Source organism: Lutra lutra, chromosome 11 (genome assembly GCF_902655055.1).
Source record: "Lutra lutra chromosome 11, mLutLut1.2, whole genome shotgun sequence".
Classification (NCBI taxonomy): Eukaryota; Metazoa; Chordata; class Mammalia; order Carnivora; family Mustelidae; genus Lutra; species Lutra lutra.
This window is the reverse complement of record NC_062288.1, coordinates 66,085,960-66,103,654: the sequence shown is the minus strand read 5'-3', so window position 1 is coordinate 66,103,654 and position 17,695 is coordinate 66,085,960. Positions and strand designations below refer to the sequence as shown.

General features: G+C 44.8%; 1 protein-coding gene across 2 annotated transcripts in view; it reads left to right on the top strand.

The window, feature by feature from the left end:
• Positions 1–5,012: 5,012 nt before the first annotated feature.
• Positions 5,013–17,695, top strand: part of TBX20 (T-box transcription factor 20) — a 60,432-nt gene continuing 47,749 nt past the window's right edge. For both annotated transcript variants that reach the window (XM_047695487.1, XM_047695488.1), the window contains exons 1-4: positions 5,013–5,144; positions 8,759–9,011; positions 10,070–10,234; positions 14,112–14,220. In XM_047695487.1, coding sequence (XP_047551443.1) covers positions 5,018–5,144; positions 8,759–9,011; positions 10,070–10,234; positions 14,112–14,220 — 654 coding nt within the window. In that variant the 5' untranslated portion in view covers positions 5,013–5,017. The remainder of the gene's footprint in view (positions 5,145–8,758; positions 9,012–10,069; positions 10,235–14,111; positions 14,221–17,695) is intronic.

Genomic DNA, 17,695 nt, shown 5'->3' with positions numbered 1-17,695 from the left:
CAGTGCATGGGTTCTTCTCTGGTCAAGGGGAGATCTGAGGGGCGCTGAGGGCCCATCCCTCAAGCTGGGAGCTCTTGCGGGACGAGTAGGGTGGAGGCCCTGAGCGAGCATCCTTTGAGGAGTCTCTGAGGCCCCATGACTGATCTCTGGCCCCAGGTTGGGGATGGGGTGGGGGAGCCTCTTGGTGAAAACCGGGGTTAGGGAAGGTCTGGGGTGTGTGAGAGAGAAGGGCACCCCAGTGGCAGGACTTCGCTAGCCAGGTCCGGTGGGGTAACGTCGCAGAACCACGGGCCACAAAGGACCTTTCCCTTCACCACCTGAGGACACGGGCCCTGGAGATGGACGCGTCCTTCCCTAGGGACACAAGACATTTCTTTCCTGGGTCCCACCGACGGGCGCGAGTTTGAAGTCCAGAACCAAAAGCGCGCACACGCATATGCACACCATGTGGGACCAAAGAGATGACAAGCTCCAGCCGCACCCCTGGAGGAGAGGATCTTTGCCTTGCGCTTAAAGCCGGAACTAGGCGAGGGCGCCGGGAGCGCCAAGGCCCAGGGTCGTCCGGGGTGGGCCGGAAGGCCGGGATGCTGCAGGCCTGTTCTTGGGGCCTGGGCTGGCTGGGCGCTTGAGGGGACCATCTGAGTTCAAGAAAACGCAACCCCGCCAGGGTGTACGTCTGAGCCAAGGCCCGCACTTCTCCCAGGAAAGGCTGGGACTCGCAGCCCTCCAGTCAAGCGATCGAAATCCGAGGCCTCGCCGCGCGCTCCGTTTCCCCGCGCGCGGACGCGCGCTGCTCTCTCCGGGAACGTGCTGCGGCCGCCTCCGAGGGGCTGCGGCCGCCCTCCCCACGCTGCTTCGGGACTTTTCTATTCCGTAAACCGAATTTAGGAATCCCAAAGCACCATTATTGTCGTTTTTAAAGTATTTACCAGAAAGAGAAAGGGAGGATGGGGACGGGATCTCGGGCCAAGTTCTCGAGTAGCTGCCCGGGTGCCCAGAAACAGGTCTCTCTTCTCACCTTCTCTCCCGCTGTCACCCTCGGGGGCACGGCGGCGCTCTGGGTCTGGCAACCCGTCCCGCAGCCCTGGCGCGCTCTGGCTCCTGGTGTTGCCCGCGGGTGAGCGAGACCAGCCGGCGACCGGTCCCAGCCGCTGTCGGCGGAGGGTTCTGCGTTAGCATTCGTTAAGCGAGGAATCATTGGCCAAAAGCGGGAAACCAATTACTTCCTGGGCTGGTCTCTGAGACCACTAACTTTCGAGTTACGGAGACTACAAACGAGAATTTGAAAGTGTGTAATGTATAGGGAGACATCTTCCAGTCCTCCAAACTCGGTATACCCAAACTCAGACGTATAACCAAAAGGTTTAATTCTTAGGCTCCAAAATTTAAAGGGGTTTAAGGAAAGGCCCCTTATCACCATGTGACTCCACTCCTCGGAGCACCTTCCAAAACTGTCCCTACAGTTAACTCGACAAGCGTGTGCGAGAGATACAGGTCTACAATCGCGAAGCCGCAGTTCGAAATTTAATAAAATTCTGTGCTTATGTTTTACATACAGCGGTGTTAAGGTTTGCTATGGCTTAGGGGCTTGTATTGGACAAGTTATCTCATGAATCCACAGAGCCTTCTTCCAGGTAGGAATAAATTATTGGCCCTATTTAAATGTAGATAGTGAAACTGAGGCTTTGAGATGTTTAGATAACCTATACAAAGTCTTAGGGCTAAAGCGCTCTAAAGTCAAGATTCAAAGCCTTCTCCAAGTCGGATTGCGAGTTCCCGTATCCCAAAGCGCCCCCGCCGGCCTGTCGTCAGCCGGAGCAAGGCCTGGAGGGAAGTGTTAATGTGATTGCTTTGTTTCCAACCCCTGTGGTGGCTTTACCTGTTAATCCGCGCTAACACTGAGGTTTTGAAGGGACCTCAGAACCTCAGCGCTCTCCGCTTCGGGACCGCTTCGAATCACCCTTTGACAGCACCTCTCAACCAAGCACTGGTTCCCCGTTTTTATAGCACCATATTGATTCGCAAAGGCAATAAATCTAAGGAACGAGGTGCCCCCCACCCCCCGATAATTATGTTGTAGTGCACATTTTACTGCCACGGTTTCAACACCAGCAAGATGCATAGCTTGTTAGGGATCCCCAAACGGCTCACCTCTCGCGCCCGGATTTGTTTAAAGTGGCCTTTTCAATTCCTCTGGTTTGCCTCCTGCTTCTGCGCTCATTTAGCTTTTTGTGCTTTCTATTTTACCTTTTAATAGGATGAATAGTAGGAGTTCTGCCCACAAGAGACTCAGAATTGGGCTATGGCCCGTCGCAATTGGAAAAGGAAGTGGAAGCTGATTGGGAGCAAGTCAGCTTTCCCCTCGGCGGGCCAATTTTCCCCAAAATATCCATGTCATGAAATTATTCAAATTCCATTCTAAACCATTAGGATAATTACGAAAAGAAACGATGTTTTCTCTGCATAGAAGTGTAATGGCAAGTTTTAAAAATTGAGGTATAATTCCGTAGTTCTTGAAAACTAAAACCAGCAAAAAGATTTTTGCCACCCCTTTTGAAGCATATATCAAGCTCTGGACCAACCATGACATCACCCTCACTCCGATAAAAAGTTAAAAAACAAACAAAAAACGCTTTTGTCAGAAATCTCCCTTTCTGAGACTGGGAGACTGGAAAGGAACCAGTATGCACCTTACATTCAAGAGGGAAATGTCACTGTTGCATTGAGATGGGGTTTGCGCTGGAGGGGTGAAGTGATTTTCAACAACAGCGGAGGGTCTGAGTTGTTCCAAAACAGCAAAAAGACCAAAGGCTCAAGAATGGAGGCTGGTGGTTAGGTACACCCGGTTGGCTTAGTCTCTGCTCTTCCTAACGTTTAATCTGAGAGCCTCTGCTCTCAGCCGGCATTAGCTCTGCTCTTGATCTCTCGCGAACAGCGCAGGCACAACTGCAGGGCCATCGTGTGACCAAGAGGGTGGCCTGGAGTGCCAGTCTGGCGCTGGGGTTTGCCTCTAGCTGGCTGGGGGAACTGGAGAGGAGATGTGCCCCTGCCAAGCCCTCCCTGGTGTTTCCTTCTCAAAAGCAAATGGAGATAGGCTACTGGACAGTGTAAACCCCTTCCAGTAATAAAACCTATGATTTTACGAATTTCCCCCAAATATTTGCATGTACACACTTTGTACCTGGAGACCGATAGCGGAATACCTTTAGTCACCAGTATGCAGCACCTTGTTAGAAACTATTGATACGCATCAGCAAGAGTGGCTTAAATTACGACTTTCCCATATGTCATCATTTCACTTTCATAAAAGTTCTCAGCTTCTGACTTTTTAGCTTTTCCCCGGAAGTTTATTCCAGGAGGCTGGGCCCTCGGGGGTGCAGGGAAGGGAGAAAAGTGCTGGTGGGAAATGGAAGCTGTTTTCTCTTTCTTTTAAATGTTAAGACCCACCAAGAGGCTCCTAATCGCCAGACCGACTGGCTGGTAAGGAGCGCAAATATTTACATGTACAACTTGAGTGTGTGTGTCAGCCTGAGTTTACACGGCTCCGAGTGAAGCGGATTACCCTGCGAATTCGGAGAATTTGAGTTATTCAAGCTGAACAGGGCCAACAGGACGACCCCCATAAGGCCGTGGGAAGTCCTGGTCGCAGCTCAGTTTGCGAAGGCAGAAGAGCCCTTGTCTACCAAGCTAATGCGCTGTAAATCTCGCAGTCTCCCACCTCGCGTCGCGTGGTCCCGCAGGGTGCTGCGCCCCCGGCACCGCTCCCGCCCCGCGCCTTCCCTTCGTGGAGGCCCCACTTTCCCGAGTCCCTTTCGGGAACAGGAACCCCGCGTAAGTGACGCTCTGGTGCGTAGCAGAAGCCGTGGTTCTGAGAGCAGCATCCTTTGCCAAACGCTCGAAGCCCTCCCTTAGCATGTCCTTTACTGGGCTGTGTCTCTCCAGTCCCCCTGTCAAGCAGACAGATTTATTTTGGAGCCCAACGAGTGCGGGGGACCAGCCCTGGGAGCTGACTCGCGAATAGGATCTGGTCAGTAGGTGCTGGCTCTGTGGCACCGGTTCCGGCTCTACTTAGAGCTTCCCCACTTTCTTTTGGAACTTTGAGCAACGGGAAGAAAAAGAATGGAAGAAGCAGGAACTCCCCCAGGCTACCTCTGATCTAGGTTCCCGCACTGGGCCACTCCCAGAATCCCGCGTCCTAGCCGCTTCAGAAATACCCGCTCCCGACCGCGCGCTCGTCCCTTCCGCCCTGGGACTTGGAGACGAGGCTAGCGGCATCCGCGGTAGCTAGGCGGTGACACTTTTTTCCGAACGGGCGCCAGGTTTGCGGCGGGTAGCGGCGCGAGGCGGTGCGGGCACCGCGCCCGGGGCGCGCCCTCCCAGCCCGGCCCGCGGCCCCGCCCCCGGCGGCGGAATCAGGAAGCGGTGACGTGAGAAGGAGCTGACTGGCTGCGGGCCGCCGGGATAGCTACCGCCAGCAAATTAAGGCGCCGGGCTGCGAGCGCCCGGGCGCAGTGTCCTCCCCGCCGCGCCGTGCTGCGCACGCCTTCGCTCGCGCTCGTTGGCGTTCGCCCCCTCGCACCGGCGCTCTACCGGTCGCCACCTTCTTGCAGGTTGGGCCGCTCCGGCTGTTTCCGGCGCGCGGAGGGAGGAAGGACGCCGTGGAGGTGCGGCAAGACCCCTGGGCTTTGCGCGTCCGATGCTCGTCTCCACCTCCGGCGGCGCAGCCGGTGGTTTCGCGGAGCGCCCCAGTGTTCGCGCGCCCGGTTGAGCCCGCTGCTGGTCCTCCCGTGTCCTCTCCGGCTAGTTCGAAGTCTTTGGGGCTGGAGGGCTTTGCGGTGAGGGACAGAGGCCAGTGTGGAGCTCTTGGGAGGTTGGGGCTGACTCATCTGGAGTTCCCAACTCCGCTGAGATTGCACTTGGAAACTTTGCGCTGTGTGTCGGGTTTTGTCTCCCCTGGGGGAGGCTGGAAGGCAGTTCGGCAGGCCCGGTCCGTGGCGAGGACCGTACGCTGGGGGCCATGGAGTTCACAGCGTCGCCCAAGCCACAGCTCTCCTCCCGGGCCAACGCCTTCTCCATCGCCGCGCTCATGTCGAGCGGCGGCTCCAAGGAGAAGGAGGGCACCGAAAACACCATCAAACCTCTGGGTAAGTCTGGCTGCCTGAATGTCCGCTGTGGGCAGGGGCGCCGTGCGCATCCGTCTGACCCTCTGTCCCCTGCCTGCGGGAGGCTCTCGAGGGTGGCTGCCTTTCCGTGCTCGAGGCAGCTTCTGATCCTCGGGTCAGGGGCCCGACGCTAGGGGTGGGAGAGTCTTTCCTTTTCCGCCCAAATTTTCTTTGGGGTCTTCCCGGACAGCCGGTTTCGCGTCTTGTCTCTGCGCTAGCCCCATTCCCTACCCATTCGTCTAGAATCCCCTTGTCAAGTCGTCTGTATGAGAATGTGTTTAACTTTGTTGGGACAAACAGGGATAAACAATAATTAACCCTTTTGAAGATTCAACAGGATTTACCATGCGTGTACACCTGCGTGTGCAGTTTGATACCAAGGAGACTCTTAGCGACTTCGGGAGAAACTAGTGGAATTTTGTTTTTCCTCTTATTTCAATCGATTAAACAGAACCAGCTCCTTAAAACCATTGTCAAGTGCTGTAGAATAAGCCATTTCTCCCCACATGAGCAATTTTCTTCACAGAAGCTCCAGACTTATCAGTGAGACATCGTTTTCAGTGGAGGTTGGCAAAAACATTAGCCAGTAACCATTTTCCAAATTCCTCAACTTTTAGCTATACTGTTTATTTAACAACCTTTACCATTTATAGAAGACACTAGGATCAGAGTAAAGGGAAAATAAGGATTATGTTCCCTGAGCGCAAGTGAACTGTGTGGGAAAGAAACTGCTGGGCTTGAATGTTTCAGAGTCCGTTTAGGAGTGTTATCATCACTTCTTGGGTCCCCGGGAAATAATCATTCTATATCCTGATCATCTGATAGCCCTAAGATGATGAGAAACATCAAATAGCAAACTTAGGGTAATATTTCTTTTTTAACTCTCCCCAATGTTTTCTTTCTTTTTCTCTGTCCTTTCCAATACTTTAACATCTCACATCTGAAACAACAATCCTAGTATGAAAGATAGAGTGTTAGAGATGAAAAATAAGAGAGTCCGGCTGAGAGAAAAGAAAGAGCTAAAATCCCCAGAGCAGCTTAGAACCAAGGAAAAGGAAACCGGAAGAGCTCCAGAAAATATATTGTCAAAAATTCTGCCCTCCAAGGTTTTTCACTCCCTTCCCCTGGTTCTTCCCACATGCCCTCCTGTCGAAATCCAAGCCTGTGGAAAAAATATGGAAACAACCAAAGAAACAAAACCCCCAACTGTTTACAGAAATATTAACCAACAGTTTCAAAGTTATATTCCTGAGACTGCCCAACATTATCCACTCCTATTTAGAAGGAGTTTGAATTCTTTATAAATTCTTGAATTATTTATAAACACCCTCACTGCAGTTTGGTAGCTAGCAGGAAAAGAGCACTTGGGGTTAAAATTCCTGTCAGAATTATAGACAGCAGACTGGGAAACTTGCCATTTCCAGCTCATTTCTGTATTGCTTTCTTTTTCTGTTTCTTTTCCTGAGAATACTCACTTTTTTTTTTTTAAAGATTTTATTTATTTATTTGACAGAGAGAGATCACAAGTAGACGGAGAGGAAGGCAGAGAGAGAGAGGAGGAAGCAGGCTCCCCGCTGAGCAGAGAGCCCGATGTGGGGCTCGATCCCAGGACCCTGAGATCATGACCTGAGCCGAAGGCAGCGGCTTAACCCACTGAGCCACCCAGGCGCCCCGAGAATACTCACTTTTAATCTAAACTCTAAGCTATAAAGCCATAACCTCTCCCCCACCACAAACACACATAGTCTGTAAAATGACCATCCTTCCCCTGGGCTTTTGAGACAGGATCTGAAAGGACCAGCAGGCATTCTAGTCCATTGCACAGGCCAGTTCTCCAGAGCACAACAAGCCGAGGACTCCTGCGAGAGAAACACCTAGAGGTTCTGTTAAGAGAGAATGCCGTGCTTTGGAACACCAGAGATGTTGAAGCAGCTGTGGGGTGGGGACTGGAAAGCGTCCCACGTTTGCCCATTTAAACACACTAAATCTATTTAGAAGAACTGCTTTAGACCACTACAACATTTCTTAAATGTTTTTTTATTGAAATACAACTGACACATCATATTGTGTTAAAGCAATTCTGTATCATTTTCCTCCTCCACTTTCCAACCCCCACAGTCGTTAGTCTGGAGCTTAGGGACTTGGCTTTTTCAGTTGTCAGAAAATAAGAAAATTTCTGAGGCTACTTGTTGATTCCCTATGAAGACATTATGTGAATGTGTTTTTGAAGATATTCATTGCAAGTAAGACTGTGCCCTGGCATACTTTTCTTTCTTTGAATTTGGGAATATAGGACTAAAATAATTAATGTAGTTATCCTTAATTTAAAATGTTACAATGAGTTGGATTATTATTGTAAGAGAAGAAAAGGTAAAAAAAAAAAAAAATTCCCTGTTTCCTGCTTGTCTGCCCCAAGTCAAGGGGAAATAAAATGCTTTCTGTGATATATGGCATGTATATGTGTATACCTACGTTTAGAACTTGTTTCAGTTCCTTGAGGGTACCCAGAACAGCGTTGTTTAGAGATCAGTTTCACATTGCAGATTCAAGTAGTTTCTTTTTTAAGGGATGCAAGATAATTGGGACAATTACAAAAGTCCCCCTGTATTCCATCAAAGTGACTGGTGTAGTCCTAGGCCCTTATCAGCTGTGGAGGAGAATGTTTGGTTCATAGGCCGTGGTATTCCAGCCTGATGGCGGATGGTGTTCTTCCTACTTTAATACTCTGCTAGCCTGGGGTCGGGGTTGTTTTCCTTACTTCCAGGACCTTTTTGAGAGAAAAATACACACACTTGCTCAAGCAGTTGTTTCACAGTGGTTCCCAAAATGGCCTGGGGAGCTCACTTCTGTGATATGTTTGAGTCTTTCATAAGCTCTCACGCTGGGAGGGATATTGTAAAAATGCACTCATATCAAAGCCTAGAAAATGGAGAGCCAGGCAGAGATGTGAAGTTACTTAATTTTTTTTGTTTGTTTGTTTTTGTTTTAACCACATCCCCACTTTTCTCCACTTCACCTCCTCCTTTTCATTTTTTTTTTTTTTTTCTTATGGAGAGAAGGCTCAGGACAGAAGGGAAAGTTTATGTCCAAGTGCTGATCTCTTCATTCCCTTGGTCTCCCTGGAGAAAAGTCTCTCCTGGTTGTCAGAGAGGCAGGACTGGCACCAGATCCCACAAGCAAAGTCTAGAATGTGGGAGGGATAACAACAGAAATACTTGCTTTTCATCTTCCGTGATCACCTCCTTTCCCTTTATCTACTCCTTACATTTTTAGTTCCCAAAGTGGCTTTCATAATGGTAGTAATAACCTATAAGTTCTAGAACTCATTTGGTTCAGTAAGCAAGCACTGGGTATGTCACTCTAGGGAGATATATATATATACACACACACACACACATACACACGCACATATACACATATATATCTAGATATATATAGAGATACATATTTATAGATGAGTTATCACTGCCTTCCTGGAGTTTCCGAACTTAACTTTTCCCAAGTTAAGTCCAGAACCTATTTTGGTTGTGTTGTTCTCCTTCCTGTATCTTTGCTTGATAACGTTAGCTGTCGTCCTCCATTCTCTTTTCCTGCAGAACAATTTGTTGAGAAGTCATCCTGTGCCCAACCCCTGGGTGAACTGACCAGCCTGGATGCTCACGGGGAGTTTGGTGGTGGGGGCAGCAGCAGCCCATCCTCCTCCTCTCTGTGTACTGAGCCACTGATCCCCACCACCCCCATCATCCCCAGTGAGGAAATGGCCAAAATTGCCTGCAGCCTGGAGACCAAGGAGCTCTGGGACAAATTCCATGAGCTGGGAACAGAGATGATCATCACCAAGTCTGGCAGGTAGCAGGGTGGGGGAGGGGGTGGGGGGGGCTCGGTGTGTGAGGAGTGGGGTGGTGAGAATGGTGCCCTGGGTGGCCTAGGGTGTTCCCAGGAACTGGGTGAAACCCCACTAATCCAGAGCACCTAGAGGAAGCTTCGCTTAATGAGGGCTTCTTTCCCCTGACTTGCTTTTCGAAAGAACTGCTGAGACAGATGTCCAAGCACGTGCTTTCTCGGGATCTGGCCATGGAAAACCCCACCTCGGCCTTGATGAGAGGGGCGTGGGGATCTTGGGAGCTTCCGTCTGAGAGGGCTTGGGGCTTCGGGGGATGGCATCTGGAGTGGAAGAGGGAACTCATACTGGGAGTGCAGGGCAGGCTGCTGGGTGCTTGGAGTGAGGCAGTAGCTTCCATTTTATTGGCCTCAATTTGCAAAAGCCGCCAGTTCCCATTAAAAACTAAAATTAAAACCTGTGCAGAAGAATGAAATTTGAAACGACCACACTCTGTGTAGGATGGAGTGCTGGTGAGGTGGGCCCCCGGATGCTGTAGCTGGGCCGGGGGTGGTGGGAGGCGGGCAGAAGCCGCGCGGCAGAGGCGGCTTCCCAGGCCTGGGGCAAAGACTCTAAAGGTCCGTGGCCCATTGCAAGCCCTGGTCACTCCAGCTCTCTGGATTCTGGGAAATAGCCCAGGGTCTCCGGAAACCAAACCCCACCCTAGATTTCTGCTGCTGGAGCAAGTTTTCTCCCTGTAGCCCTAGGGGACTGGGCAACTCAGTCAGTTCCAGATTTTGGTCTGGGAGCCTAACAGGCTTGATAATATAACATAGCATTTCCCCTAATGCAGACCTATGGGTATTAGAAAACAAAACAAAACTTTTCACCTAGTGATGAGGACTCCTGTAAAGGTGACACCTAAAATTATCTATGCTTGGGAGAAAGAAGGTCTCTGAATTCCCTTCTCTGTGGAAACAAAAAAAGGGTTTGGGGGCCAGGGAGGGGAGTATGACCTCCTCTTTAATTTGGTGGGCTCCTTGGGCAGTGTGAGCTCTGGCCGATTCTCTTTGTTTCCCTGTGTCAGGAGGATGTTTCCTACCATCCGAGTGTCATTTTCGGGCGTGGATCCTGAGGCCAAGTACATAGTCCTGATGGACATCGTCCCTGTGGACAACAAGAGGTACCGCTATGCCTACCACCGGTCCTCCTGGCTGGTGGCTGGCAAGGCAGACCCACCGCTGCCTGCCAGGTTTGTGCCTCCAGATTTTCGGGCAGAGCAAAATGCGTTTTAACTCTGAGAGCAGACAGTCTCTGGTTGGTTGCATTTCAAACAGAACTGGTTTCGCTGTGGTGAGCTCTGGTAGAAAACATTCCTAGCACGGATGCTCCAGGACTGACTTCACAGAATATCAAAATAGAAAGGCAGAGTTTGCAGAGACAGTGTTGTCTTTAATTTTATCTTTCTCATAATTCCTTTCCGTGCTTTCCTAATTTCAGCTGGAGTATTCATTAGAAATCCGGACCCATTTCTTTTGGCACCCATCATTTCTAGGTGGCTACTTAATACCAGACTCAATACACCTAATGAGGAAGTGGTTGCCCTAAAAGTCTGTTTTAGGAGAGTGCATTTGGGTTGCTTATAGTAAATATTTTTAAGTAATATGGTTATATCTGCACACAATAAAGGTCATTTTGGGGAAATGCAGTTGTTTTTGACCAATAAAGGACTCAGACATTTTAAGTAAGAAAACCTAACTCCTTTTTTTCCCCTTCTCCATAGTAACTTCAGTAGATGCATGTAATTCAACGTCAGGTTACTATTCTTTTACGTGAAACATTACTAGGTATGTTAGGGATCATATATGTTTATTTTTGTGCTATTCATTGGTAATAATATTTTTCAGAAAGGAGAACCCTGTTTAAAAAAATCACATGCTGTTTTTTATTGTTGCTGCTTTACCCAAATTAGCCTTCTAGGGGAAAAAAAGAGCATGTATGAGCTTATGCAAAAAGTAGTAGCTTAAGTTATAGGAACCTAACTGCATACTTTAATACAAACAGAGGATATTAGCAGACTTTACATTTAGGGTTCTAAAACCAAACCTTACTGTTTTTAAGTTGTTTTCTGATTATCTAATTTTTGTAATTGGTTGGAAATTCATATCAGAACAAAGAATTTATTTACATATACAGATTAAGAATTTTGAAGTTATGGCTGGTTCTGTGTATCTAATCTGGAGTTTTAGTCAAGGCACAGAACCAACACAGACAATTTGTACATACTAGTTCAGATGCAATATTAAGCTTACTTAGTCTGATTTAATCATCTTACTGAACTTACAGTATGCTAAATACACTGGAGAAGAGATTTTGTTAAAAGAAGCTTCTCAGAGTTTTCCATTCCCACAAGAGACTAGGAAGGACATCTTCCCAACCCCTTCCAAATCAGTATATTAAATAACAAATAAGCAGACTAAGAACTTTTTAAAAAATGTTATACCCCCTTTTTTTAAATTGATCAAGATTCACCAGTTTCTAGCAGTTTATAATTTGTATTTTTTACTCTTTATTATTTAGTAGCTGATTCACATTTCTCTCAGGCTTCCTTCCAAACTCTCCAAAATCTTTTTAAACGAGAAAGAGAGAGAGAAGGGGTATTTCAGCAGATTCCTAACTATTTTTACAAGCAAATCCTTCCTCCTCCTCCCCCAAAGTCTCTCCTTTAAGAAGTTAATCACTCTTACTTAGCATATGTTTTCTTCCTATCAGAAGGTTTGGGGAACTGGTGCAGGCCAGCATGACTTTGGAAATATGACATGCCTTGTTTATGTTACTAATCTGCTCTGGTTGGAGAAGGAAAGCACGTACCAATACACTATCTTAACTGAAGCATGTTTAAGCTATTGCTGGAATTTTAAGTCCTGGGGGACTTGAGAGAGGAGGGGCTTCCTGTATGTTTTTTCATTCATCCTACTAAAGTTTATTTATATTGATATTAGATAAAAATGTTTAGTGTGTTATAGGTTATGCTAGATAATTTAAACAAATGTTTTTTATTACTATTTAAAAATAATGCTGTATTTCATAGCTCCATAAGGGAAAGGTTTGGGATAGCGAAGTTGATCATTTTTGTATTGATGGTGGAAATTCCTTGTGGTTCTTTTTGCTTATTTCAGACAGAAGTTTACCGTCAGTTGTTCCTAATCAAAACAAATAATATTTGACGATATCATTTTGATCTCAACAACAGGCAAAACATTATCTAAAATAATGTTGTGTTTTCATATACAACATTTCGTTGTCTTTAAAGTAACTGATATTTAAATGAGTTAGACTTTATTAACGTGATTACACATGTGGAATTGATGAAGAGGGAACATTTCATGTGCTCCTAGGAGTTTAAATATTTTTGAAACTTTTTTGATGGAGTAGGTAGGATGTGCTGGTCGGTAAAACCATTGCATGTGTAAAGTTCTAGTCTTGGAGGGGTGTACTTGAAAAGATATTATGAGTGTGTCATCAAGGAATACTTAAATTGAAAGACACTTTTGACCTCCAAAACAAACAGGCAGACAAACCCACTCCTAAAGCCTTTAAAGTTCTTCCATGGGTTTGGTAGGAATTTCTAGTGCCTTTTTGGTGCTCTGCTTCTGATGGCTTTAGCGTGTCAGCATGGACACCTAATTCTTAGTCCTCTGTGTGACAAAGCATGGCACAGCCTTCTTGTTTTTTTTTCCATAAGTACTGCAGGGAAAAGTTTTGTGACTTTTCCCCCTGACTTTCCCCCAAACCATAATATTTATGTTTAATTAAAATTATAAGGATCCTATAAAAGTTGAGATATAAATAACCTGTTAAATGGATAAAAGGATTTGTCCTATCCTTTCTCTTTCACAAATTCTGTAATCTTCCCTGACTTCAGAAAAGCTTATGTCGAGTGGATACCAAGATTAGAATTTACAAAGAGTTGTACTTTGTGTTATCCTTGCTGGTAGAACAGATGGCCTGCATGTAACTGTGAATGAGGAAAAGATTGCCTTGCATTTTGTAGCTGATCAATAAATGATAAATACTTGATAAATACATTTTTTCCCATTAAAGTGTCCCCTGCATAAGCTCTTTATGAATAAATGTACTGAATAATTTGAGGTTTACCCAGCTTATTTTCAGTGTCGTTTAGTGAACACTTAACTAGATGAAAGTGGTAGTATTTAAGGTAGTAAAGGAGCAATGGACCGTGATCTGTGGACTATTAAAAGTTAGCCAGGCTGCTGTATTTAAATTACTTGTCATGTTTTGATAAACTTCAAACTGAGTCATCTTCAAGTATAAATGAATGGATTCTCTAGAATTGTTTCCTCTTTAGTTCTTTATGCCTTCATTGCTTTTTAGCAGTACTTTAAAAAAATTTTTTTTAAATTTTTTTATAAACATATAATGTATTATTAGCCCCAGGGCTATGGGTCTGTGAATCATCAGGCTTACACAATTCAGAGCACTCACCATATCACATACTCTCCCCAGTGTCCATAACCCCACCACCCTCTCCCTCCCCACTGCCACCCTCAGTTTGTTTTGTGACATTCAGAGTCTCTTAGGGGTTTGTCTCCCTTCTGATCCCATCTTGTTTCATTTATTCTTTTCCTGCCCCCCATGCCCCCATGTTGCATCTCTACTTCCTCATATTAGGGAGATCATGTGATAGTAGTCTTTCTCGTATTGACTTATTTCTTTAGCAGTACTTATGTTATGCACCCATTATACAATTAGTATAAACTAGTCTTTTGTTTGAAAATACCTACAACGGTAATAAAATTTCATATTTTACTGAAGCAGACCAATAGTTGATTAGATAGATGGAAAAATATGCACCTTTTTAAAAATGGCTTGCTGAGCCGACAATAGGTCTTACCTCTTTTAGATGGCCAGTACATGAAGAAACATATTTAGATGTTTTAAAGTTATTTTGACACTGTTCGATTATTAAATTTGAGGTTATCTGGGGCAAGTCAAATTCACCATTTATATGAGGTTTTTGTATTCCTTTAGAATCAAACTGTTTTATAACCCACAAAGAACAGATTTTTAAAAGATGACTCAATAATATTCTCTTACAATTTTCTTAGGCTTTATGTACACCCAGACTCTCCTTTTACTGGTGAGCAGCTACTCAAGCAGATGGTGTCTTTTGAAAAGGTGAAACTCACCAACAATGAACTGGACCAGCATGGCCATGTAAGTGCCACGCCTTGGATTATGTGGATTCCTTGGGATGGAATGGAGAAGTTCTCTGTCTTGTCTTCTTCCCTTCCCTCTCCCCATCCCATCTTCCATCTCTCAGTCATTCTGTGAGAACATTCCTGTGCTGTTCAGGGAATCCTGACTACTCTTCTTAAGAGGCCACTTACAGGGATGCTGTGCAAGAAGGTCTGGGACGTTCGGCACTGTGATTTTCCCAAGACTGCAGCTACTTCACTACCTGCAGCAGCTACACAAAGGGAATATGCATTCTGGTGGCTATGATAGTTCTTGGGTTATACATCTGATTTCTGTCAGTGGTATGTTAGATAACATGGCATAAAGGAAATGGGGCTGACACCTCCTCTGGGGATTTCCCAGAGTGTGTTTTGTAGAGCCTGTTCATGTGAGACACAATAGAACAAAAGGGTTTCATGTCCAGATAAATTTGGGGATGTGCTATTGACTCACTATCTACGCTTATTGTAGAGTTTTATGAATATTAAAGCATAGAGAAGTCTTAAAAACAAAACAATTTCATTTTGTGTCAAAAATGTTCATCAAAACAAGGGAAAAGAGAAATTGGAATTCTGAGCCCATTTCATTAATTAATAGCACAAATAGCCATTGACACAGGCCTTTACACGTTTATTGCTTTGTAAGGAATGATGATGTTATCCTGTGTTATAAAAGAAAGATTTACATAAAAATTGTTTGATTTTTATGCTAAGAAAACTGTGGACTTACACACTTTTTTTTTTAAAGATTTTATTTATTTATTCATTTGACAGAGAGAGATCACAAGTAGGCAGAGAGGCAGGCAGAGAGAGAGAGAGGAGGAAGCAGGCTCCCTGCTGAGCAGAGAGCCCGAAATAGGGCTCGATCCCAGGACCCTGAGATCATGACCGGAGGCGAAGGCAGAGGCTTAACCCACTGAGCCACCCAGGCGCCCTACACACTTTTTTTTTTTTTTAAGATTTTATTTATTTATTTGACAGAAGAGATCACAAGTAGGCAGAGCAGCAGGCAGAGAGAGAGAGAGAGAGGAGAGGAAGCAGGCTCCCTGCTGAGCAGAGAGCCTGATGTGGGGCTCGATCCCAGGGATCATGACCTGAGCCAAAGGCAGAAGCTTAACCCTCTGAGCCACCCAGCTGCCCCTACACACTTCTCTTTGATAAGGAGAGGACTCTTTCTTTATTTTTTTGCCTTGATTTGCCAGAAAACACATTGGCATTTCACTGGTTGCTTCCCTTGGCTTAGATATTTTGCATATCATTATTCTCTCTCTACCCCTTTATTACGACTCTTGTTACCTAAAGTTTTTGTTTTTATCGGATCTTTGCGATTTAGAAGTTTCAGAACTTTTCTCAGAAAGGATGGTTATAAGTAGATATAAATTAGTTCTAGCCAATGGTTTCAAATGGTTTGACTGAAATTGGAACCAAATAAATCCATTTAGGCATTGCTACCACCAATTTGCCCACAAGAGACCTCGTTTTTTGTGACCAAATCAGAGTAACCAGGTTAACTCATGACTCTGCTGGTGGCACTGTTGCAATGTTGCAAATAGGTTAATAGGTTTTTGTTATTTTATATATTGGAAAAGATAATTGACTTTTATGTTCAAGAATGTTGGGATAATTGTCTTTTTCTGCTTTTTTAAAGAGACGTTTTCATTGATGGATTTTTTTTTCAGGTTAAAAATGATGAAGTATCAGGGAGACATTTTCTGCAGGCCAGATCATTCTTAATGTCATTCATATTAAAATTTCTTGACTCCACTGAAATCTTTGCAGGGAGAAATGAAATTTTTTACAGTTGTGATATTTTACATATGTGAAGCTTTTATTTATTTATTTTTAATTTTATTATTTTTTAAAACATTGGGAAAGTCCTGGAATAGTTTTGTGGGTTTTTTTGTTTGGTTGTTTTTTTAAGATTTTATTTATTTCTTTGCGAGAGAGAGAGCAAAGAGCATAAGCAGAGGAGCAGCAGAGGGAGAGGGAGAAGCAGGCTCCCCGCTGGCAGGGAACCAGACATGAGGCTCGAACCCAGGACCCTGAGATCATGACCTGAGCCGAAGGCAGATGCTTAATGGACTGAACCACCCAGGTGCCCTTGTGTGAAGCTTTTAGAAGCACTATTTGGGTCTTTCCAGAAAGATTTGAGAATTAATTTTGAGATCAGAATTTATATGTTTTCCTTTTAATATCAACTTCCTGGGTAGAAATACCACCAAGCTGTATTTTAGGACCCCTGAGTTCTCATCTGATTATGTCAAGATTAGACCTTGACAGATTATTTAGTCTTAGATGGTTGTTAATGTCCATATTAGCTTTAAAATTTTATTATTTAATATAACCTTTTGTCACCATAAATAATGTGTTCTGAAAAGTACAAGAAAAGATTTTTAGATCCTGTGTCATTCAGCCAAGTTCTTTAAATTAGTTCTGAAGAACCCCTTCTTATAGATGCACTTTTCATTTCATAACAGGAAAATTTTCTACTTCAGGGAATTTATATCTTCAGTGAAGCAAAGTTGATGTTTCTATTAGTGTTCCTTAGCCCCATGAGGTCTTGAGCAGAGAGTCAAGGAACCTTGGGGGCTGAGATTCAGCCTGAGGTTTGAGTCTCTCTGGCACTCTTTCCCAAAGGAAATTGACCTTGGGAGGGTGTAAATACGGGAGAGGGGATATTATTTAAAGCTTAGGGCTTTTTCCATTGAGACTCTGTGTGTGTGTGAAAATTCTTTCTAATTTATTAGTACAACATATAATGAATACCCAGGTTTTTTCTTGTATCAGTGTTAGAACTTTACTTATATCACTTTAAGTTTATTCCAGTTTTATGAGTAAGCATAAATATCTTGAACTCCCTGAAATAAACACATTATATAACGAGATGACTTTTTTTTTTTTTTTTTTAAAGTCTCTTTCAACTCATTTGAAGTTCTCATTTGTTTTAGTTATTCCTAGTCAGGTTTGGGATGGCATGTGCAAAATTCAATGCCAGTTAATGCTTTGTAACTTTAAGTTGGCTTATATCTCAGCACAGGGAGAGACTGATTCTATATTAATCATCCCACAGTGACTAGTATTTAACTTTGTTAAAGTCAGCTAGCAAAAACGCTCATCTACCACACCCTTGTTAGCCAAGAAAACATGGGAGCCATTAGTTTTAACAACACTGCATGCCATTGACCCTGCTCCTGCCACAGTGTGTATCACATGCCTCCCCTGAGAGCCAGGCTCTCTGCTAGGCCCTTGGGGGTGAAGGGCCTACAGTGTGAGCGCTATTATCCCAGGAAGATGGAACCCAGTTTTGCAGATGTAGGTAGCTGTCTGTGTGGCAGGAGGGAAGATATGGGAAAAACTTCTATATCTGAAAGTGAATTTTATAGCTCAGATTTCATAATGGCAAATCATTGTATTTTATTTAAAAGATACAGGAAAATACTGCCTTGTTAACAAAA